The sequence below is a fragment of the Dermacentor silvarum genome, chromosome 7 (assembly GCF_013339745.2).
Source record: "Dermacentor silvarum isolate Dsil-2018 chromosome 7, BIME_Dsil_1.4, whole genome shotgun sequence".
NCBI lineage: Eukaryota > Metazoa > Arthropoda > Arachnida > Ixodida > Ixodidae > Dermacentor > Dermacentor silvarum.
Window position 1 is genome coordinate 131,756,655 of NC_051160.1, and position 25,200 is coordinate 131,781,854.

The following is a 25,200-nucleotide window of genomic DNA, read 5'->3' on the forward strand; positions in this document are numbered from 1 at the left end:
AAAGGTGAATATATACTTTGACAGCTGCAACCTGTGGCAGCCTTATTGGATGCTGTCGTTGCCCGTAAGTACACAGGGTGTTTCATTTTAGCTGCACCAAATCTTCAAAAATAGCCTGTGGCAGATAGCACAATTATAATCCTTGATCTAAACTACGCGATGAGGCGGCCATTACTTCCACGAGAAATCAAAACGCCTAATTGAGTAATTAGCATAATTACGCTAATTAACTTTTTCATTTATGATTTTACGGCACATCTTTCAATCTACGAATTATAGCCGCTGAGTTCGCAAGGCGATACGTATCCACTTGGAACGAATTCTCAGGACCTAACCAGTTTCGAGATAATAATTTTCAAAGTGTCCGACGAAATGCATGGGCGTTCCAGTTAACTTTGTGCTTCAATGCATAAAACAGCGTTTTCCTCAAAAAGTTAACTGGAACGCCCACACATTTCTTCGGACACGTTAAAAATTAATATCTCGAAACTGGTTCAGTCCTGAGACTTCGTTCCAAGCGGATACGCCTTGCGAACTCAGCGGCTATAATTCGTAGATTGAAAGATGTGCCGTAAAATCATCAATTAAAAAGTTAACTAGCGTAATTATGCTAATTACTCAATTAGGCGTTTTTATTTCTCGGGGAAGTAATGGCTACCTCATCGCGTAGTTTAGATCAAGGATTATAACTGTGCTATCTGCCACAGGCTATCTTGAAAAATTTGGTGCAGCTAAAATGAAACACCCTGTATATATATATATATATATATATATATATATATATATATATATATATATACATACGCATCGACAGATGGACACAAGCGCGTTTCGCGCTTAAAGGGACACTAAAGAGAAACGCTGCGTCACTTTGGACCGTTAAAATATGTATACTTTTTTTTCAAAACTCTCTTTCTCGTTAATTTCGCGATTATTAGAAGAGAAAGTGAAGGTTAACGTTTCGTTTCTTGATTTTCGCGCGCCGAAACCCAAGCGTCGGCGGACAGTTAACGTCAACCGAGACGGATAGTAGCCACATCCAGCTTGCGCATTTTGAAGCGTTATCAATAATAGCTCATTACGAAGCCAAGTCTGCCAAGGCGTCTAACCAGGAGCCGCCAGGAGTCAGCGCGCGCTGGTAAGCGTGCGGGTGGTCTGACCTTAATTTTCGCGTGGTTTCGAGGCTAGTTGAATGTTCGAAACTAGTCGAAATTAGCGAGACCTGACGGCTATATACGACACTGACAAGCAGGGTGATTTAGTTCGGTTAAGTTAGGGTGACGGCATGCAATTCAAACTATTTACTTGGGCAGCTGCGGCTCAGTGAATGTCCTTGACAGTTGCTATTTTCCGTCTTTAGCTCTTTCATACTACACCGTAATCCATGCTTACACATTATTGACCGCAGCAGACACCATCACAATCCATGACGTCAAGGTATAGTTCATTCTAGGCACTGTAGTCAAGGCTAGGTGGTGCGCGTGAACTCCAAGGCGGTGTCTCCACTGGCTTTTCGTTTTCTTCTGCCTGTCTTCTTGGCCTACGAAGCCTCCTCTCACGGCAACACTGACACTTCTTGCAGCATTGTATATACAGAAACGCAATTTACTACTATAGTGCAACTAAAATCACTTTTTTAATCTCTTTCAGGGTTCGTACAGGTTTCCAAGGCAAAAATTCAAGGATATTCCAGGACTTTCCTGTACCAGTCACAGGTTTTTCAAGGACTCAAAGTGGCATCCAAAGTAGGATTTCGTTACTCTAACATTTACAAAAATTACTAGTTTTATTGCCCTTACAATAAATAAATGTATATCACAATTATTATAAAAATGTCTAGCCTTGATAACGTTTCAAGATCACAACACAAAATGAACGCTTACAACAGCGGCTGAGATTTCTTCAGTATAGACCTGGGTAAAGTTCACCAAAAGTATTCAAAACATTCAGCATAGGGTTATTGCACTAAAATAAAAAGAAATAGATGTATATCCCAATGACGTTACTAATTTCTAGCCTTGCAAGTTCACAACAATACCGAAAAAAAGTTCACAAAACAGAATGAATGCTCCCAACAGCTACTCTGATTTCTCCAGTATTAACTGGGCAAGTTTACCCAACATTTCCAAACCATTCAGTCTAGCCTTGCTACACATCCATTATATACTATAACAAATAGATGTATATTGCAATTTTATAAAACATGTCAATCATTTCTCAAGTCCGCAATATTAAAAGTTAACACAACGAGTTACCACTCACAACAGCTGCTCAGGCTTCTGCAGTATTAATTGGATTGGTCCATCAAACATTTCCAAAACATTCAGCATAATGTTATTGCACTTATACTACGTTATCATAAATGATATTATAACAAACCTCCACCCAAAGGCACTGAGCATCAGTGGTAAAGTTGCTCTCTTTAGCTTCAGTAGCTTCACCAGACCGACGGGCGAGGAGTGAAACGAACGACAGGGTGACGAAAGCATCGTAAACACTGCCCGCCGAGCCAGCACCGAAGCGCGGCACGGGTCTCTCGCTCCGCGCGCGGTTTGAGGCGGTGGAGCCTTATAATTTTTCCGCGCAGTTCTCCAAAACGGAACCACGTGTGCTCGCGCCGGTATATTGTTTCTGAAATGGGGAGTTTGTCAGATAGACGCCTATATACCAAAGAAAGGAGGTGGCAATGTCGATATCAGAGTGCATTGCTCACGAAATTCAAGGATTTTCAAGGAAGGAAAAAAAATTCCAGGATTTTCAAGGGCCTTGAAAACGCACTTTTGAATTTCAAGGGTTTTCAAGGATTTAAAGGACCTGTACGCACCCTGTCTTTATTTTTCCTTCAAATTACGAGACACGCGGGGCGTGGTGTTCAATTAACAGACACTTTTCAAGTCAAGTCACGGGCGCGCATGCCTCTCATCGCGCCCAAGGATGCCGCCATGACGCCATGCATCGTATCATCGCGCGTACATTGTTTTGCCGTTTTGACGGCGACAGTTTTTTTTTTTTCACCGCGTTATCGCAGTGATGAATTTGTCACCTCGGCGCGAGACACGTCTGTCCTGCTGCCACGCTTCTTGTTTACGCAATTTCTTAACGAGCTACAGTACCACAAGATGGCGGTTACGATGACGTCAATTCAAACTATTTGTAAGACGCGCGGCGCATCTGCAAGTTGGCAGCGAACGCTGAAACCTGACGCGTCGCAATTTGCTTGTCGAATCTGGTTTACGATTGCGACACGTCGGCGTATCGCACGCGGAAACGTGTCCCGCTTGGCTCCTGCGTAATACGGCAGGTATGCCTACCATAATACTACACTTCCTGAATACACGACACAAGTGGTCTTGAGGCTAAAACGTCGTTCCAGGGGTAGTTGACAACACGGCGGTTGCCGGCTTGATTCCGTGTTACGGCGGGGACACATTGCGATTGTAAATTAAATCAAAGTTTGGTGTTTCAGGCGCCAAAAGCCCGACCTGCATGATTACGAGGCGACGCCATAGTGCGTGACTTCGGATTAATGTTGACCATCTCGGGTTCCTTAACGTGCACTTAAATCTAAGCACACGAACGCTTTTGCGTTCCGCCCCCATTATAAAGCGGCCACCGCGACCGGGATCGAACCCAGAACCTCGAGCTCAGCAGCGTTAAATGCCATAGCCAGCCTGGGCTACCGCGAATACTGCCTGCAATATTATTCTGCTCCCGAAACGTGCCCCGCCGTGTTCCGAATGGGTACGTGTCACTGCCAATTATTAATCGACAACGTAGCCCTGCATCGGATTCCCAGCTTTTCATTTGTGTTTCTTGGAAACGTAATTATAAAAAGTTATAAAATGAACGTTATCTTCGGTGCTCCTCATCACAATACCTTCTCAAAACGGTTTCTTTTCAGTCAGCAAACCGCAAGTGTTCGTTTGTCACGTCGCTTGCACCGGCTCCACGTTGGGGGTCAGCTTGTATACTAGTAGGACTACGGCTACAGACGTATGAACAGGCCGTCAATCGGAACGTGCTGACGGGATCGGTGATGAACTATTACGAAGAACAGCCAGCAAATAAACCGCTCAACTACTCCTGCAGGGGGTGTGTGAGGCTCGCTTGTATAGCTTGGCTTTCTTTGTACTATAGTTGATCAGATTGGCATCCCGCTGCAAGAAAGAGTTCGGTATTTCTTTCTTTTTTTTTCTTTTCTTCTTTTTTTTTTTCCTGCTGACTCAGTCAAACACTAGTCGAGGTTTGTACACCGTCCGCCTCGTCGTCTCGTTCGTCTGTCCGTACCTGTTAGCGCTAGCAGAACAATGCGCCATTCTCGGACGCGCACACTTCCAACGTTTACCCGATACCCCTTGTACTACGTTTCACTTCGCTTGCCTCCATCGCTGTTTCCGCGCTGTTCATCATTCCTCGAACCATCAAGGTCTTGCGCGATGACCGACGCAATTAAGGCGTGGTTGCTCCTAATGTATGCTGCATTATCCCATCACGTGGCCTCTCTCGTTCTAAACATACATGCACGTGCCACCAGATACGTCGGCAGACTCGTTCGCGAGTACAGTCAGCCATAAACCACTCACAATAGTACATACCTTTGACAACCTTTTGCCACCTAGCGTATTTTTTCGCTTATTTATGCCGCGTTGCTTCTTCCGTAATCTTTGTTTGCTTGTTTCGAGTTGTACAAAATGATCAATGTTTGCTTGCGTGGCTGTTGTGTGTATTGTCCCCCTTACACGCGGGGACGTGCACGTCCCCGCAGTTGATGTGCGCAAGTATCTGTACACGCATGAAGAGCGTGGACCCAGAATGGAGGAAGAGGTCAAGAAAATTGGCAACCAAGTGCAGGGTAATCGAAACTGTAATTAGAGAACCAGGAGTCAGTCAGATATAGAAAGTGAGAGACACGTAGAGAGTTAATTGGATGCAAAGACTGGAAACAAAAAAGGACCATGGATATTTACAAGAATGAGAAGAAAGAAATTAGAAGGAAAAATCTGTACGATAACACAAAGGGCAGTGCCTTGCTGATTGAGGCTCAAGCCGGTCGCCTAAGGACAAAAACATACCGGAGCAAACAGTATTCGGAACTAGACGAGGAATGTGCATGCTGCAGCAAGTATCCGGCGACCACTCAGCACATCCTAATGGAATGCGAAGGGATTCACCCAGTGGGAACAGTGGGCACCGTCACCTTCCAGAAGCGCTTGGGTTTAAAGTGAACGGAAGCATCAACCGGTCAGCAGTCAAGATAAGCGAGAGACGTTTCGAGTACTGGTGGAGACAAAAACAGGAAAGATATTGATATTACTTGTCTCCTACAGTCATATAGGTAGCGCTACAAGGTACATTTTGAGGGGAAACAAAAACTTAATGAGATGTATACAGAAATGCTAGATAAAAATCATGTATATAGCATACCTGATTGAATCGGGCAGGCTGGGTGACTGTTTGTCACAGCCCCGTTTCAAAGGGTATGCCCATAGATAATCATTATCATCATCATCAGCTTCAGCAAAGCGTGAAAAACGCAGCGAAAAGAACGCTTAGCGCCGCGTTACATCATAGCCACGTCGGAACGGCAACGCAAACGCCACTAATGGAGCGAGAGAGGTAAAAAGAATACACAAAGAAAACAAGCAGGCGTCAAGAGGGGACTGGAGCGAGACAACACAAACGCAGGAATAAACCACGGCGCCTGTCCCGTTGCGGCTCGACGGAGACGTCATGCGGTGACGTCATGCGTCAGCGGCGCGAAGTGACGGAATGGGGCCGACTGCAGTAAGGCGGCAGCAGCAGCTGGAAGCAACAACGGCGTGTGTAAGCCTACCTCCGTGTGGGTCCATCATCAGCGGCCGCTAGAAGAACGACGTGACAACCCCCCTCGATCCTCGCGGCCTCACTTCCAGTTCCCGTTTACTTTTATTTTTCTCTACTTCGCAGTCTTTCCCGCACCCTTTCTGGGTTACGTCACCTAGCGTATACGCTTGACGACCGCTCCCAACAGCGGCTGATTTCCACACAAAGACCCTCGTCAATGGAAATTTCTCCCAACTTCATTTTACACCACGCGCAGTGGTAAACGGTGGCGCGATGACTACACAGTCGAACGCCTTTGTGTAACCAAGTGCTCCTGGGGCCTCCGATACCGTTCGTGATACAGGCGACTTCGCTGTGTCGCGCACCGCACCACTACCAATAAAACCTGGACAAGAATTACAACTTCGTCATAGAGGTCATTTAGTTGTAAAGGCGTCCTCCCTCTGTATACACCGATAACGAAAAAAAAAAAAAAAAAACTCGTCGCTGAGGCAGGAGACCACCATAGACGAACTCGAACTCTGCTTTGACTAAAAAGAAGAGCCGAGCAAGCGAGGAATAATTTTGTCCCGTCAGGATCGCTTTCCCAGCCTTACACACATTTCTGAATTGTGCGATTACGGAGAGGCAGGCGCTACAGCGCGTTAGAGACGCTCAACAGCCGTCCACTCTCAAAGCAAAGGATACTACAGCGCAGTGATCACAACCTAGTTGAACAAAAAAAAAAAGAACATATGCCCCATAACTCACATATCCAATAATCCAGTATGAAACATATAGGGCCCCATATAAAAACCAGTTTTTCCCAAATGCCAACGACAAATGCACATTTCTCATGTACGATGTGATTGATTAAACTCAAACTCATACGATGTTATTGGATATATAGGAGTTATGGGGAAAATGGTTTCCTTTCCTTATTTTTTTTTTTTTATTTGAGGAGCAGGGGGGGAGGGGGGGGGGCAGTTGAGATGGGATGTATGCGGGGGGGGGGGGGGGAGAACACCGGGCACGTGAACCCCTCCCCCTGAAATTCCTGTGTCTATAGGGGTCCTGTCCAGGCACAAAAAAAAAAAAAAAACATTTCTGGCTATGCCACTGCTTGCGGGCGTAGCCGAAAATTGCGCATGCATAGCGGCTATACGCCTGCGCCAGAGAGCAGACGACAGCCTGGACGCGAGACGCCACAGAGCAGACGACAGTGGCACGCGCGATCACTATATGACCATGAGGAAACGGTTTCCCGAGTAAATCGAAACAGATTGACAGCGACCATCTCGGCGGCTCTCGACGGGCGCATCCATCGGTGCACCGATTGTCCGTGTGTAGGAGGATAAAAGTCATTCGCGGCACGTGCAGATATCACGCAAGGTCAGTATATATACGCCCCACGCTTGCCCGCGCCGAGTAACAAGTCGGCTTTACCATTCCCCCATATATAAGCATACTCTAAGCGCGCGCTTACCAAAAGGAACGTGATCCTCTTACTTCGTACAGCCAGTTCAGTTATACAAGGATCAACTGACCACATTTATAGGATAAACCGTTACCACAGGTTAACGATGCATAACCTATAGAGGTCATGCATCGAAGTCATCGGGACCGCCATATAGTGCTGTACGGCTAGTCCAGTCAGGCTTAGAGTTATCTAGATCGGATTATACGCATAGAGCAGCAGCGGATATATAGGACAACTGTATGTGCGTGACGCCGTATTGTTGTCTATAAGGTCCAGCTTGACTGCGTTATAGAAAAACGCGGGACTGTGTAACAACGGCTGAAGTCTCGCTACGACGCCGACACCGCTATAAATATACACGAATCGGCTTAGTCCTTCGTGCGCCATTATAGGAGATTTCAACGCGACATACGATATACACTCTGGAGAAAACAGCGGCTCTATTTCACTTCTGAGAAAGTGTAACTGCCGAGTCTCCAACGCCGGTCGCCGAAATCATTTGGGCGCACGCGCGCAGTACCTCACCGCAGGTTGTAGTATATATATATTTATATGCAAATTTTTGGTTTACGCGTACCTCAATATCAGAAAGCTACAAGTGCGCAAGGACTATTTGTTCTATTTAATTAGACGCTTTGAATTACCAAAAGTGCAATATGGGCGATGACGGAATTCCGTTGTTGGAGGGCTCGGCGGAAGAGTTCAGACAACCGTTTCTTTGAAGTTCACAAAAAGCACTTCCCACGAATGTGCGTGTGCGTGTGTTTTTCCAGTCCCCATACATAGAAATACGCATAAATTAATTTACATCGGAAAAGCAACAGCAAGCAACCGCAAGCAACTGAGCAAAACGATAGCATGCACGAAAAGCTAAGGGAAGATCGACAACAATTTAGGGAAACGTCGACGCACTTGCACATTTAAGACAGAGCGAAGGGCAAGACATACACAGTCGAATATACGTACTAAACACACACACACACACACACACACACACACACACACACACACACCAAAATCATCAAATGAACAAGCAAAAACAACGCAAAAGTACAGAAACTGAAAAAAAATCAGGTCTCAATATTCAGACAGGAAGGCGCTGTCCGTTAAAAAACATACAACTTTCCCACGCTGAACTCAATTATATTGTATAAATCTTGAAATGGGTCACGATGAGCACACGATAAATACAGGCCTTAGCGCAATACTGCGACAATATATGAAGCATGCTTCTATACGCGCACGCTTCCTTAGCATTCACTGGTACACGTCGACCGTCAAAAACCAAGGGCAGTGTTTAAAAAAGGAAATTTAAACTGTGAGGTTAGACGTCCCAAACTCTACTCTACAAGTGGGTTACGAGAGTCGATGCATTGGAGGGCTCCGGATCAAATCTCGATCTCACGCATTCTTATATTTTTAATGCGAATAGCATCCTAGGCCATACTCAGACCAGTTTTCTTTCCGGCTATCTAACTATCCGACCAAAAATGACCGACCTGATCCCGAAGATAGTGCCCTCCAAGAACGCGCGCCGAGCCCCAAGGCAGTGCAGCCTGAATATATGTACAGCACTTTCGGGTGGGTATGGGGGCCGCTCTTCAATGAACCTCTTTGACGCCAACGCGGGTCACTGCGCATTGTGCAACTAGGCGCGCGCGGACTTCACGGCGGCGTCGCCAGGTGTCGGAGCGTGTCAAGATGTAAGCCCGAGAAAGGAGGCCGGGTGCAGCAAACGCCTCAGACACGACGCGTTTTGGCAATTAGCATAACTGGATAGTCATCGTTACCCGAATTCTGCCCGATTTCTTTTAAAGCTTGCCCTCGGCACCCACATTTTGTTGATTACGTAGACGCTTTACAAACGATTGCTTACATTCAGAAGCAGCAACACAAGCGGCAGCCATTTTGGAAGAGTGGCCAAGACTGGACACATTGTTTTTAGATCCCAGAGAGTCTTTTTTTTTTTTTTTAAGCGCCTTGCTGCTGTCAATTTTGCCGCCTTCGGAGAATAAACTTGCTCGAAGCACTTCCGCTTCCGCTATATTGATAATGGCATTGTCTGCTGGCTAATAAGAAGGTTGCGCAAGTACAGTCGGAATTTCTTTTTTTTTTTTTTTTTTGCATGCCTATTTTAAAATCTTACGCCGCCCCCGTCTTTCAACAGCTTTAAAGCTTTTTGACGAACACATTTTCTTTCCGCAAAAGTTGATGCAGCATTCGTAAAATCGTAGCACGAAGCGAAATTTGAGAACATTACCGAAAATTCGAGATTGTTGCCATTGCACCAGAACTTCTGCATTCCGCCCCCTTGCGGTGCTAAGCCCGAGAGCGATCGAGGGATCAAGTCCGTCCCTCGGCGGTCGCATTTCGATAAAAAAAAATACTCGTTTATCGTGCATTGGGTACACGTTAATGAAGCCCAGGGGGTCAAAGTTAATCCGCAGTCCCCCACTACGGCGTGCCTCTTAATCAGATGGTGGTTGTGGCACGTCAAACCCAAGAATTTCATTTTTTAACTTCCGCACCCATGCAGCCGAGAATCGAAACCGCCACCTCGCGCTCTGCAGCCAACTCGGCCGGTAAAGGCGGTGCGTGCAGGCTAGGAATAACAAAGTCGGATCGCTTCACTGTGGAAACATCGCGAGTTAATTAACGCAGTCCACGCATGCAGTAAACCCGACTACGCCCGACGCTGCGCAGATTTAGGAGGAGATTTTCCCTGAGGCCCTTTGTGTTAAATCGTATGTAAAAAGCTGGAACTGTCTCATTATGCGATCGCTAAACCAATGTGAACGAAATTTATTACATTTAAAACACTCACATTGTGCCGTCGCTTAGCGTGATGGTGTACATTTAGGCTCTTAGCATGTCACGGAAACGCAAATAATTAGAAAAAAAAAACGTGAAACTTTACCTTTCATTGCCCCGCAAAAATAAAAAAAGAGAAAAAGACACGCAATTTTATAGATAACATCTGTTGGATGTTTTGTACCGGATGTGGCTATACTTTTTATGGTATTGCCGTTAAAGTAAAATCCCCCCCCCCCCTTTTTTTTTTGCCTGAACGTTTTGGTTTAGCCCAGTGTCAGCAATAACAAAACACAACAAAAAAATGCCCTATAGTTCTAAAAAATGTGCCCCCAGCACTTCTCAGAATATGACCACTACATTTAAGCGCCGCAAACGGCATTCGAGCCAATTCGCCGTTTTAGTGCACACAAAGCACTCCCGCGATTCATGATTATTTGGGCATGAAGCATCCGAGATGAACCTTCCGTCAAGGCAGCACCGAAATCAGGTATGGGGTTCCAAATGCACCCCACTGCCCCCACCCAAAAAGCGCCGCAAAATGTAGACGGTCAAAACGGCATTTTCCAGGTTTCAAGGACACCGGCGACTATAGGCAAAATCGCAAATCATCGAAGCCGGAAGGCGTGCCTGGTATATCATATTAAACGCACAAGGAAGAAGCAGCCGTCCTCATGACAAAGGTCATAACTGTGCAATGTAGAACAAAGGTCGTGAGTTGAAACGAGATACATTCGGAATCAACTCTAATACGTCATTACGTTGCCAGTTTAACCTGCATTTGGAACAGTGGCTTAACCTGCAGACTGCACTTCGGATGACTCCATGCTTATAGAAACCGGCCACACAGCGATTACACGCCGGACTTAATTGTTACTCGTAATTACGCGAGTAATTACGAGTAACAGGCGTTTGCTGCTGTTCACGTTTCCATTTGTAAGCACTGTACAAACACATCTGGTACATATGACTATACTCTACGAGACTTTATACGGACAATGAATTTATCGAAATAGAAGTATTTCACAGCGCACAAGGAACACAACGTATGAATGAAACACATCTCGCTGAAAGAACTCTCTCTCTTTTTTTTTTCTTTTCTTTTTTTTCAGAGTACTGTAAAGCATCTGCTGACTATTTATAAAACTAGGCCGCAACACTGGGAGAGCGAAGTCATGGATTGTTTAGAGAAGGTATTATGAGGAGTAACTCTCCCCTGCCCCTCCTCCTTTTTTTAAAAACGGGAAATAAAGTTCATTCATTCATGAATAGCATATGCCAAGTGTCAGAGCGACGCGTATTGTATACTGCAACGCTCTTCTTTAATTGCAAATGTCAAACGTTGCAAAATTAATTGTTCCTCTTCATGGCGGGACAGTATGGAACCATCGTGCCCTTTAATTGCTTTGTTACGTGTAACGTAGCGCCGTCTGTAAAAATTGTAACTGAAACGTACCGCCATCATTGCATAAGAACTTTTCTTTTTTTATTTATTTCTATTTTTTTAAATATAAAGACAGTCTGCTCAAGAGTTTAAAGGGTTGCTGAATCCTCCTGGGATCCCCGGGCCTGTGCAACGTACTCCCCACTGCGTTAAGCCATTCTAAAGGTTAACTAGGCGGAGCGACGACGCAACGCATCCACCTCGGATATGACGTCAGGTGCATGCGCGACTCCGTGAAAGTGGCTTAATTATATTCTGTGCCGCCAGCTTTCGAGAAAATTGGCACTAATTTCATATAGCCCGTAGTGGTCCGTTTCGACATACCTCGAAATTGCTTGAAAATCAAGGATGCAACTCTCAAAAACGCAGCCCAGTATCGCGCGATTTAGCGTTTTGATCTCTGTGTTATTGAATTAAAAGCACGTTTTATCCTATCAAATATAGAGGGGGTTTCTTTGCCTATATATGCACAAAGAAAGCGCTTTTGACATCTATATTGCTATGTTACCAATAAATCAGTCTTTTTTAACACGAAAGTGTTTTATGCCGGGGTCCACCAAGACTTCACTGACGTATTTCCGTCACGGAAATACGTCAGCTTACAATGTACACGAACATAATACAAAGAAAGAAACCAGAAGAAAAAGTTCCACAAACATGCAAAATCTGGAAATCGAACCCACGACCTCTCGGTCCGCGACGATAGATCGCCGAGCGTTTAACCCATTGCGCCACAAACGCATTTGCAGAGAGCTACACAGACGCGCCTTATATATCTAACACTCCTCCGTGTACCCGCGCTCTTGCTCGGGGCGGTGCCGCCGCCTACGAGCAGAAAAGAGAAGTACTGCATTATGACACTAACGCGCACCGACAGTGAACGCTTCGGTGGTCTCACCACTACGACGCCTCGATGCCAGCATTCGAAGGGACGCTGGCATCAAGAAGCACTACCAACGCCAGGTGGCGTTCACCGTACTCAGCACAGCGGAGCGTGGCCTCCGCAATTAGCTCTGAAAATGTTTCTGAAGTTGATCGTGGAGGCTGCAATTACGACGCGCTGTACGCGCTGATTTGACTCGGTGACGATTCAGTTACGTGCTTTGTCTTGCGCGTTGTATTAGTGTGTCAGTTACGTGCTTCGTCTTTCGCGTTGTGCTAGCGTGTGCAGCGTAGTGCAGCTTCCATATGCACGACGGTTGCTCATGGTCATCGACGTTGGTAGTCGTGATGGAGGAGACGTGCCACCAGGCGTCAGCGTGGGTGCATCAACGCCTAAGGGCGCTTTAGCCACAAAACACCAATAGACATTATATATATCAATGTGCAATAAACATTACACTACTTCTGTGAAGACACGTTTCACTTTCGTGTTCTATACCGATTCCTATATAAGAGGGATCAACCACATTTTTTTTTATGTTAACGCACAAGTCAGTGCTACGAACAGACTTGAAAAGCGACACTGACATTGAGCTGTCTTTGGTACTCGGGAGGATATGAAGAGGTTGCCGAAGAAAGAAGTGCCTCTACTGCAAGAGTTAGCAGCTCCCCACAGACCTAGCTAGCGCAAAAACGGCTCTGTTAGCCACCACAGTCGAACGCCTGTATAACGAAGTGCTTGGGGCATGCGAACAGATTCGTTATACAGGTGATTTCGTTGTAAAGGTAACGCACAGCACAACTCACAATAGAAACCGGGGCAGAGATATTCTTTTCGCTATAGCGGTCACTTCGTTTTAGACGCGATCGTTGGACTCGACTGTACTCCGGGAAATGAAATAACGGACTCGAGCACAGTTTAAGTGAAGTCGATAGAAGGGAAGCCTTTTTTTTTTTTTTTATCGTCTTGTGTGTTTCGGATGCGCTTTACACTGTTACACTGTACCCAATGCAATGCCAACTATAGCCGACAAGTCCAAAGTAACCAATGTCGTATAAAGCGTGACCAGGATGAGTGCATGCTTCGCTGCGTTCCATAAGCACAACCGCCTAGTTCACCGGGAGTCTCGGTACGTGTCGTCGAAGAACAGGCGTAGGGGCGGCTATCGAACAGCATTTATTAAGCACGATTAAGGGCCTATCAGGCCAGCAAACGAGCCGCCTCTTTTACAGTCACCCATTTCGAAAACGAATACGAAACGCCCACACTAAGGCCAAGAAGAAAGGATTGCCTCACTAGCCCTTTTTCCTGATCACCGTCTCTCCTTCGGCAAGGTCGTCAGAAGTTGCATCGAAACGAACGGACCGAAGAAAGCGCGCGAGACAATCGCCCCCGATGCGCGCACACCAACCGGCGGCAGCAACCGCCGCATCAGTGTTTGTCACGAATCGCTGCACAACGCCTTTGAAACGACGAGGCATAAAAGAAACAGCGCCGACAGCAGCATCAGAAAGGCCCTGTTCTCCAAAGCTCTCTCCAACCCCAGCACACTGTGCGCTTCGTGAAAGTCGCGTGCCGATGCAGCAGCTGTTCGGGACTCACGCAACGCCATTTCTTGTTTTTATTTTTTCCTACGCCCGGCCCGTTTCGATTGTCGTTGTGCCGGGCGCATGTGCGCCCGGTCGGGACAGTTTCGGAGATAAAAAAAAGTAATGGAAGAATACAAGGCAACAACAATCGAGCGCTCAATTCGACTGCCTCTGCAGTACGTAACGACGGGGCAACGAAGAAACATGCAGAAAAGAAAGAAAACGCACGGACACTACAGGAACGGCAACCGGCGATCGAAGAGAAACAGTTTTTTTTTTTTTTTTTTTTGCCTCCTCCATTTAGACCGCGTCAATCGCTCGATGTCGACGCGCTCGACGCTTGGAAAGTTGCGAAGGGAGACGTGGAATGATCGAATGACGACGTGCCTTTGCGAGCTTACTGTTAATATGCGCGCTTGCTTGTCCGCAAGTACAGGTCGCAAAGTGAGCCGAGTGTTGGCATTGACTACACACGTTGTTGGCGCAAAATACGAAGCAACAAGCAAGGGAATGGGCTAACATAAACCTAAATACCAACTTGACCAAGCTATACACCAACTTATCCTCTTACACGTTCTTTTTGAGTGTTCGTATTAGGTCGCGTCTCTGCGGCGACTAACCATGCACGCAGTTTCCGTATTCACTGACCTCGTTTTACGCGCTGCGACTATTATCCGGTGGAAACAAACTGGTCGCACTTCCACGTCGTTGTGCGACCAGAAAATGCAAAAACGAATACTACGGGGCGGGGGTTTTTAACTTGGCGCTTTTGAGTCGATCCCTGACTTTTCACAGCTTAGAATGACACGCTTTTAAACCGAAAGCGCCGGCGGCAATTCACTACAGTGCGAAGCTTTACATAAAGGACAGAAAACAAGCGGCGAGAGTATTAAGGATGCCGAGCACACCCAACGGGCCCACGTCAGTCGGCATTCAGCAGCGCGAGAAAAAAAAAAGTAAAAAAAAAAAAAAAAAACTTGCCGACGGCATCGGCCTTCAGCGGACAACCCCTATGAATGTTTCATCACAAAACGAAAGCGCCTCGACAGACCACTGCTGCCGATGATGCACGGCCCGGCACAGTTGCGAGTGCGACCGGAAAGACGACGAGGGTAGGCGGGCGAAGGCGAGAGCGTCCCCGACAACGCACGGGCGACAGCAGCAGCAGCCGAGAAAGAAACAAACCTCGGCTCTGCCATCGGCGCTGTGTGGGCACGAATGCCGTTCTCGAAGGCCGCTAAAGCTGCGCCCGCTGGCGCTTGCTCGGGCACTGCCGGTATCGTCGAAAGGGTTACGTTCATTCTAAGAAGCCACAGCCGATCTGAGAACGTAACCGAGATCGCTAAGAAACGGGGCTTTTGTCAATGCCGGGACGTCGCATCAAAACGACACAGCGTGCGGAGAAAGGCTTCGGATGCTCGCGACGGGCACGCAAGCGCCTACGGTGCGCGACCCAAGTTTTCACGCCTCTGTGTTTCGGCTCTACGATAGCGTCAGCGTTCCGTGTGCGATTCCATCACGCGCGAAAGATCCGCGTTTGGTTTCGCAAGCAGCTCTTTCGTAGACACAGCGAAGGAGTCGTCGAAAGAGTAGCGATGCAACGCCGCTGCGGCAGCAGAGCCGCATCGGAAGTGGCGGGGGAAGGACTCACATGAAGCGTTCCCGCGTTGTGGTGGAGTCCGCGGTTGGTCGGAGAACCGCTGTTGGCGGTGCCATATTTGCCGCCGTCCGCCGCCTTGGGCGGCAACGTCGCACCTCCCCGAGAGATCATTATTCCATCCTGCATCGACGTCGGGCTCACGGGTGACCGTCGCGGCACATTCGGCGACCGCACGGGCAGCACAAGCGGCGGTCTCGGCGTAGTGCGCACACACACAGCAGCGACGCGGCGGTCGCCACCATTGAACGCGCTGCGCACGGCGACGGACGCTGAGGGAGGGGGAGCGCACCGCACCGAAGTGGAGAAAGTGGGGAAAGCGAGGCTTGCCAGGCTCGCCGTGCGCGCAGCGGGCAGCCGACGAGAGAGAGCTGGCGGCGCTGTCGTCGCGTGATGCGCGTGGCGATGCTTTTGGGCGCACTCGCGTGGCAGATCGTGGAGGGATGAACGCGAAGGCGAAAGCGCGCTCTTTTTGAATTTGAAATACCGTCGTTTGCTCAATGCGTTTTTTCGAAGGTCCAAAACAAACGCAAAACTGGAAAGCCAATGAAGTACCTAGACGATGTTTGAATTACCGACACTGATAGTCACGAATTGCGCTGTCAGCATTTTTAACAATACTTCAGTTTCACAGCTCTGCATGGATGTGCGCCCACCGGCCGGCTTGGCCGCAGCGGCTGTGGCTGGAACTACCGGCGCTGCAGTCGCGTCTTTCATCACGCGCCGCGCGTCGTTTGCTCCTGCGGCGATGCCTCGTTTGCCTATAACTGGCCTGTGCATGTCCATCGGTAAACATAGTTTAGCTACACACTCTTAATTTTGTGACAAACCTCCCACGCTTAAGTGACAGAGACTTCACTGTGTCTGTGCATCTATGTCAGTGTGTCTTGCGCTCGCGTCTCCTTTCGTGGACGGTGCTTCGTCTGCCGCATGATTGCTTGTATTTGTCGTTTTGAGGGGCCAGCTTAGCTTTCCCCTCAAAATTTTATGCCAAGGATGTTGCGAAAAAAATTATCCTGTACCGACCTCGAAAGACACGTGTAGCTGGTGCCTCGAAGCTAAAGCATTACTGCGCAAATGAACGGCCGTGCGCGATTATTCTGATTTCCAACCAACTTATCGAATTTTGAGGGCCTTCATTGCCCTACTCAGTGTTATTTTTTTTTCTGACAGCTTATTCTTACCATGTGTATTATATACGACGAGCGCCTGTGTAGAAGCAGTGGAGCGAATCCCTTTTAACAGTCACTCGCGGATATAAAAATATGTACGTTCAATGTGATCGGCAGGCAGTGGCAAGAACCGATTCCAAAACTGAACTTTCATAGGTGAAAGGTTTATTTGATTTTCGACGAACAAAATCAGCAACGAAAATTGTGACGTCTGGCCCATATATGTTGCCCATACATATTGCCCATAACATGTTGCCCATACATGTTTCTGGTATCCCTTGAGGGTTAGGTTACGTATATTAGGCTACGTATAGGCTATACGTATATTAGTGAGATTACAAGACCAAAAGAGAGACAGAGTAAGAGAAGGAAAAGCAGGGAGGTTGGCTAGAGTTCGTCCAGTTTGCTACCCTACACGTGGGGAGGAGAAATTGCGAGTGAAAGGCGAAAGGCAAGAGTTCACGCCGAACACGCGGGCACTATGTCAAGGTGCCGCGTGCCTACAGCAATGGACACCCAAGTCTGTCCTCTTCAGCACCTGAACAACAGCTCAGGTGGCCTTCAGAGCAGCTGAGGGGCGAGACTAAGACCTTCGCTTTGGTAAAAAAGACTATCGTAGTCTTATAAGGGTCTGGCATTGTTTACCGAAGCAGGCATAGTGGCAGCGGAAACGAAAAAAAATGGTTGATTGTTTCTTTACAGCTGCACTTGGCGCAAACGTGTGAGTCAGCCATCAGAATGCGACAGCTGTATGCATTAGTGTAAAGTTCTAGTTGCTTTCATGTTTCTTTGCCTTTTATTTTACAGCGCAGTTTGTCATGCTGCATATTGTAGTTAAACATATGCGGGCTGCGTGAAACAGCTGCATACGGGGCCTGGTGAAACTTATCGTCCATAATTAACCGTGCGTAACCTGCATGTGTGCTGGTCGTACCATTTTCTACTCGACGTTGTAGGTACACGGAAAAAACGGAAAGCATGGCGCTTGTGATAGCGCAGAGTAAGTGGACGGGTCCCATTTACTCGTATTCAGTGAGCTGTACGGCGAGAGTCTCTGGACCAGCTCTCACCAAGCGCCAACAGGTAATGTCTCTGTTTGCTTTATTTTCTTTTCCAAGGCAGAGATATTTTTTAGTGACTGACGCACATCCCTATAATTGGTATTCGAATTTTTCCTTTATTCACATTGTTGGCGCGTCTTCTATATGAGGTGAATCGGACGTTTCACTCTGCAGATGTATCAGGCTGATGTAAAAGCACACTGTTCTCCACGTTTTTTTTAGTTTTCGTGGTCCACAGTGGTAGCACTCTTAGACTTTCTTTCTATTTTTTAATAACGACCTCTTCTCGGTGTTGTTTTGTCGCGGTCGGTGCTGTGCTCATTCTGTTGTTCCTGTGTTGGCTTTGTTGACCTCTTCAAGTACATAGGGCTTTTTATCACTGGGCTTTGTATTGTGCAATATAGTTCCTTACGTGGAACTTCTATTGCGTGATTTCCAATGTCGACTGTGTATGTGGATTTCTGCTCCAGTACACTTAGACTAACACTCTACAAGACACTTGTTCGCTATACATGCCCAGGAATATTGGACATTACCCCCTCGGCCATACGCCGAAATTCACCGCAGTGAGCCAGCGAAACCCAATTGCAACCATTAAAAAAGGTATTTTTCAGAAGGCGGCCCAAATTTCAACAACTTTCATGTAGCAACTTCAAGAGCGCAGGCCCCTTTTATTAACATTCCTATTTACGGCACTGTTCGTAACGTGTTTGCTGCGTTGTAGCAGAAGTTTGGTGAAGATTAGTACACTTATAACGCACCAGGAAAACTACGAATGAGCGCCGTAAATACGTATGTTGTAAGAAGAGTCTACCTTCTCGAAGTTGCTAACCGAAAGTTGTTGAAATTCTGGCAGTCTTCCGAAATGTCAATTTTAAAAGTGCTGCCCATCGAGTTAAGCTCATGCATTGCGGGGAAGTTCAACAGATGGCCACGAGGCCAACGTCCACAATTCCTGAGTATGAACGCAATTAGGCGGTTCGGCTATCTGGGGCCCTCTTCAAATTACGTTATTTGAACTCATTGCGAGTTTGCGAAATCGTGCTTCTCGTTTTATTTCGTTTAATTATTCCCTCTAATACCAGCGTTACGTCTATGAAACATTCTTGTAGTATACCCGAAGTCTCATCCCATCTCAAGTGTGCACGATTGCCTATTTCATAGAATCTATTACTTCATTCCCAATCTAAATGTCCAGCTCATAAAACGTCGGTCGTACGAGTCATCCCATTTTTATCACAACCAAATCAGGAAGGCCCACTAAGCTTCAACAAAATCACTCCCTCACCAGAACAGGAATTGGCCTTCCTGGTGCAGTATTCGGCCACTACCTCCCTCATGACTTCTACAATTTACCCATGACCTTCAGTCTCCAGCGGCTGCGGAGCACTTCACCAAGGCGGCGGTGAGACCTGCAATGCGGCAGAGGGTGCTAAGAATCTCTGGGTCCTGACAGGCTGCCACTGGAAACTGAACCTGGGGCAACGTTCAACACTCGCACTCTATCGAGTGAGGTTAGTTTAGCAGGGCTATTTGAAGAATTATCAGGTATTGCCTGGTATATTATTGGCCTTAGTGAGGTTAGAAGAATGGGTGAGGCTTATACAGTACTGACTAACGGCCACGTCCTCTGCTACAGAGGTCTTCCAGATAAGAGAGAATTCAGGATAGGATTTCTAGTTCAGAAGGACATAGCGGGCAAAATTGATGAATTCTACAGCATTAATGAGAGGGTAGCAGTAGTCGTAATAAAGATTAATAGGAGGTATAGAATGAAGGTAGTACAAGCCTACGCCCCAACCTCCAATCACGATGATGAAGAAATAGAACAGTTTTATGAAGATGTTGAATTCGCAGTGAGGAAGGTGCAAACTCAGTATACTGTAGTAATGGACGACTTCAATGCAAAAGTGGGGGGAAGGCAGGTTGGTGAGCAAGCAATTGGCAACTACGGCATCGATTCTAAGAACACTAGAGATGTTGGTAGAATTCGCGGAAAGAAATAGGCTCCGAATAATGAATACATTCTTCAGGAAGCGCAGCATCTGGAATGGACCTGGAAAAGCCCTAATGGAGAGACAAGGAATGAAATAGATTTCATACTCTGCCGATCCCAGCATAGTGCAGGATGTAGAAGTGTTGGGTAGGATTAAGTGCAGTGACCATAGGTTTTGATTTTGACCATAGGTCTAGGATTTCTCCCCTGAAAACCAGCGGAGAAATCCTAGACCTATGGTCAAAATCAAAACCTATGGTCACTGCACTTAATCCTGGTTTTCAGGGGAGGACGACGAAGTGCGGCGATGGGTCGGATGGGCTCTACATCTGCTCCGCTCAGAAGCCACATTTTCGGCGAAATCACCCCGGCCTCCAGATTCTACGTAATCATCGTGTGTCTGAAGTCAGCCAGAGCACGTCGACACCGAACTTGAGGGTGTAAGTGCTATATTTTGCATTTTACGGTCACATCAAGTTTCGAAGCGGGGCCGCCCCGCTAAACCCACTACGCTATAGGCTTCGGCCGCCGCACCGCTGCAGATGGCGAACGCGTTGCGCAATACCGACGCCGACAAAACCCACCAATCGTCCACCGAGGCCTCGGAGGACGAGGACATGGAAATTCGAGAATCGCAAGGACCTCTTCCGGCCGCTGAGGAGAACGAAGAAGACAGTGAGCCATGGATCAATGTTACCAGTCGTGCCCGTCGTCGTCGGCTGCAGACACGCTCGACCACGCCCCAACTATCCCAAACACCACCGAAGCCCGTTCTCCGCCAAAGCCGACCGGTGATGCGCAAGCCCCGACAACCGCCCCTACCTGCCGACGATTACAAGTTGGCGGTTCGTCCACGGAACGGCCTGCAGCTCAACAAGGTGAGCCCAGGGAAGTTAGTAGACGCCATCACAAACGAGGCAAAGCTACAAATCGGCTACACCGGATTCAAAATACGCATCGACGAAGACCAAAACATCCTTGTTCTGAGCACTGCCTCAGAAGCTACGGCCTCAGCACTAAGCAAGATGCAGAAAATTACCATTGGTGCAACAACATATGATATTGCATCATACGGAATATCCCCCGATAACTCGTGCAAAGGGGTGATATACAACATCGATCACGACACCACGCCAGAAATGCTACTTAAACGCATTGAATCTCCCGGATACGAGGCGCTGACATGTAGAAGACTAGGAAACACAACAACCATGGTGATCACATTCCTGGGGAAAACAGTACCATATTACATCGAATTTTCCGGCCTTCTTCTGCGGTGCTACCTCTACAAGAGGACCGTGCCACATTGCCGAACCTGCAACGAGACAGGCCACAGAGAGGACGTCTGCCCGCGTCCCCCCGCCACACCCAAGTGCAGGGAGTGCGGCACTTCGCTAGCAACGGAGCAGCATGAGTGCCACCCTCGGTGCTCTCTGTGCGGCGGGAACCACCCGACGGCAGCCAAAACCTGCCCCAACAGATTCCTGCCACCCGTCAACCGTCGGAAACCGCAGCAGGCCCTGAGAGCAGGCTCCTCGTCTCCGACACCACGTGGCGAGCGTTCAGCTTCCCGCAAGTCGCGATCCCCGAAACGACGCGGAGCTGTCCTGGAGAGGAGCAGTTCCAGGCCGCGTTCCGGTTCCGGTTCTAGGCGCAGGACCTCATCGCGACGACGGACGCCATCCCATGGCAGGACCTCGAGCCGTGGACGTTCCGCAAGTGGCAGGAGGGGAAGCAAGGGAGCAGCGCAGGTCACGCAGCAGGTGAGCTGGGCACAGGTTGTTTCTCCCAAAGCTCGTCCCCCCCCCTGTTGACACAGAGCTGGCACAGGCACACGCCCACATTAGGCGTCTCACTGAAGAGAACGCAACACTCAAAGCAGAAATCAGTAAAGTACACGCAGAGTTCGTAGCACTTAAAGATGAATTGTTAGGAAGAAATAGTACTACCCCTACACAAAGCACTTCAACCCCACCCCCGGAGAAGCGGAAACGGGAAGAGCAACCAGCGCACACAGTCACTTCAAATCCGACACCGCAACGAGCAACCGCCCAGCCCACCACACCACAGGGAGTCATTCCCGTCCAATATGCCACTCCTCAGAAGGTAGAGGAGATAGTAGCAAAGGCCATTCAGAGCCTTCAGACATCCCTACAAGCTACCATGCAACAACAACTCACAGCTATACAACAGTCAGCTGCACAACAACAACAATTCGCAACTCAACAACAACACTCTAACACTGAGATGGCGGAACGCATCATGAGACTAGAGGAACGCATACTAGCACTGGAAGCTCGTCAAAGCCGGCGCCCCAAGAAAGCAGCTCATCAGGCCCTACCAGATTTGCCAGATTCTCTAGGCTCACCAGAACCCCACCTGGTGCGCGCATCACCACCCCTTAATAACCAAGATGGCTCCTCCTCAACATATATGCAGTAAGCGCGGGGGCTCCCCCGGCGAAACCACGGTGTGGCAGTGGAATTGCCGGGGCTACAAGAACAAGCATGGATCGCTGATGCAATACATCGCCACATCGACAAGACCACCTGAAATCATCGCACTGCAAGAGACGAACACACACGTCCGCCTACCCGGATACGTCACGTATGGCACCGATACGGGTGACAGCCTTCACACCCTGGTCAGTAAGAAGCTAGTGGCCGTTCAACACCATCTCCAACAATCCGAACCGCTTGCCATTCTGCTCGAAATTATCCCGCAGGCAACAAAGAAGAAGGGTCCCATGTTCGTTCTAAACGCCTACTGTCGGCCGAAAAGCACGCCATCGGTCCTCAAACAGGTTTTGGAGCAAGCCACGCACGCAGCAGGCAACCATCCGCTTCTAATAGTGGGCGATTTCAATGCAGCCCACCCCCTCTGGAGTTATACGTACACCAACCCCAGAGGAAACCTGCTTCACAAAGTTATTGAGGACATGGACCTCACACTCGTCAACGATCCAAGGAGTAGCACGAGGCTCGGCACAAGTGTTACAAGAGACACGAACCCCGACTTAACCCTCACCAGAAATATCCCCCAAGCTTGCTGGACCAATCTGGCGGAGTACCTAGGCAGCGACCACGCGCTGCTAGCCACCACTCTCCATGGCCTCGAATACAAAGCCAGGATAGGCACTGCTCGCCTCACGGATTGGACCAAGCTGCGGGAGATAAGAGAAGAAAGAGCTACAAACGAACAAAGCCTACAGCTTCAGTCAATTAAGGACTGGATCACTCAGCTCCACCAGGATGTGAAGGCGCATACTAAATACTTGAAACGTCCACCACCACTCCAAGCATCGACGCTCGCTTGCTCCACATGTGGGAAGCCCGGCGTAGCCTGCTGAAGCGTTGGAAAAGGCAAAGATTAAATCGCAAGCTCAAGAGGCGAATCGCAATACTCACACAAGAGGCTGCGGAATACGCTAACACACTCTGCCGCGAAAATTGGCTATCCCTCTGCGACAGCTTGAGAGGAAGACTGAGTACTTCCAAGACGTGGAAGTTATTGAGGTATTTAATCAACCCGGCCAGCAGCAAAACGGAATCCCACCACAATATGGCCCGAGTAATCCACCAATTTCCAGGAAACGAGGCGGACCTCCTTTTGACTCTCAAAGCCCAGTACTTCCCCACACAGCCATCGGAGCCTCTGCCACCCTACACCGGCACACCAAATGAGCTCCTAGATGAGGACATTCATTTACATGAAGTAACAGCGGCGATAATGGGCTTGAGACGCCACACAGCCCCGGGAATGGACCAAATCACCAATAAGGCACTTGTCAATCTTGACAACCCCTCGCTACTAGAGCTTACCGCTCACCTTAACGAAGTATGGAGGGAAGGAAAACTTCCCGAGGACTGGAAAATGGCCGAGGTTCGTCTGATACCGAAGCCAGGCAAGCCACCAGCCATTGAGAACCTACGACCGATCTCCCTCACTTCGTGTGTAGGAAAGCTCCTAGAGCACATCGTCCTCAACCGGCTACAACCATTCCTGGAGGACTCGGGGAAACTTCCAACAACGATGATAGGATTCCGTCCACACCTCTCAACTCAAGACATCCTACTTCAGCTGAAAGAGGAGGTGATTGTACCAGCGACACGCAACTCCCCCACAGCTATCCTCGCCTTGGATCTTAAAGGGGCGTTCGATAACGTCAAGCATACAGCAATCTTACAGAGGCTAAACACGCTGGGCTGTGGGGCCAGGACGTATTCCTATATCAGAGATTTCCTCTCAGATAGAAAAGCCATTCTAAAGGTCGGGGACCAAGCCACAGACCCCTTTCTACTGGGCGGGCGCGGCACACCACAGGGCGCAGTGTTATCCCCTCTCCTTTTCAATATCGCCCTAATAGGCCTCCCGCCGCTCCTCGATAACATCCCGGGGATCCGGCATGGCCTATATGCAGACGACATTACCATCTGGTCGTCCACGGGGTCCATCGGGGCAATGGAGAGCCGCTTGCAAGAAGCAGCAGACGTGGTGAGCGACTATGCTAAGTCTTGCGGCCTCAACTGCGCCCCCCAAAAGTCAGAACTACTCCTGGTCTCACCGCGAAAGAAGCATGCATCCGACTCGCCCACTATCAAAATACAACTGGAGGGACACACCATCGTTCCGTCTCAGAGCGTAAAGATATTGGGAATGGTATTCCAGTCGGATCGCACCAACACAATATTAATTAACAAGCTTAAGAATACTACAGCCCAAGTTACCCACATGATCCGGCGAATAACAACCAAGACAAGAGGCATGGGGGAGGCGGACACGCTTCGGCTTGTCCAAGCCTTCGTCGTGTCTCGAATAACTTACGTTATTCCATACGCACTACTGAACGCAACGGAATTCACAAAAATCAACACAATGATCAGAAAGGCATATAAGCAGGCGATGGGCCTGCCGATCAGTACGTCCACAGAACGCCTACTACGACTAGGCGTGCACAACACGGCCGAGGAGCTGATCGAGGCACATTTATCCAGCCAGCGAACAAGGTTGGCTGTTACGGAAGCGGGGAGGTCCATCCTCTTACGCCTGGGGCTATCTGCTCCTCTCAGCCATCCGCCGCCTCAGACTGTTAGCTTACCCCATGCCATCCGGAGCAACATCACCGTACCTCCTCTACCTCGCAACATGCACCCAGTGCACCACGCACAGCGAAGGGAGGCCCGGGCTCGGGCCATACACAAGCGATACGGGACTGTGCCCTCTACAGCCTACACGGATGCGGGGTCTTACCCCAGACGCGCAGCCACAACAGCCACCGTAATCGTCAACAAAAAACATCGGAGCA

The 25,200-nt window shown here is 48.5% G+C and overlaps 1 protein-coding gene across 5 annotated transcripts in view; it reads right to left on the minus strand.

Annotated features, from left to right (window-relative positions):
• LOC119458444 (acyl-CoA:lysophosphatidylglycerol acyltransferase 1) overlaps window positions 1-15,794 on the minus strand; it is a 154,807-nt gene extending 139,013 nt beyond the window's left edge. For all 5 annotated transcript variants that reach the window (XR_007468037.1, XR_007468038.1, XM_049671215.1 and 2 more), the window contains exon 1: window positions 15,661-15,794. Coding sequence is in view for 3 of the 5 variants with exons in the window: in XM_049671215.1 (XP_049527172.1) it covers window positions 15,661-15,780 (120 nt within the window). In the remaining 2 variants the exon portion in view is untranslated. The remainder of the gene's footprint in view (window positions 1-15,660) is intronic.
• Between the last annotated feature and the right edge of the window lie 9,406 nt (window positions 15,795-25,200).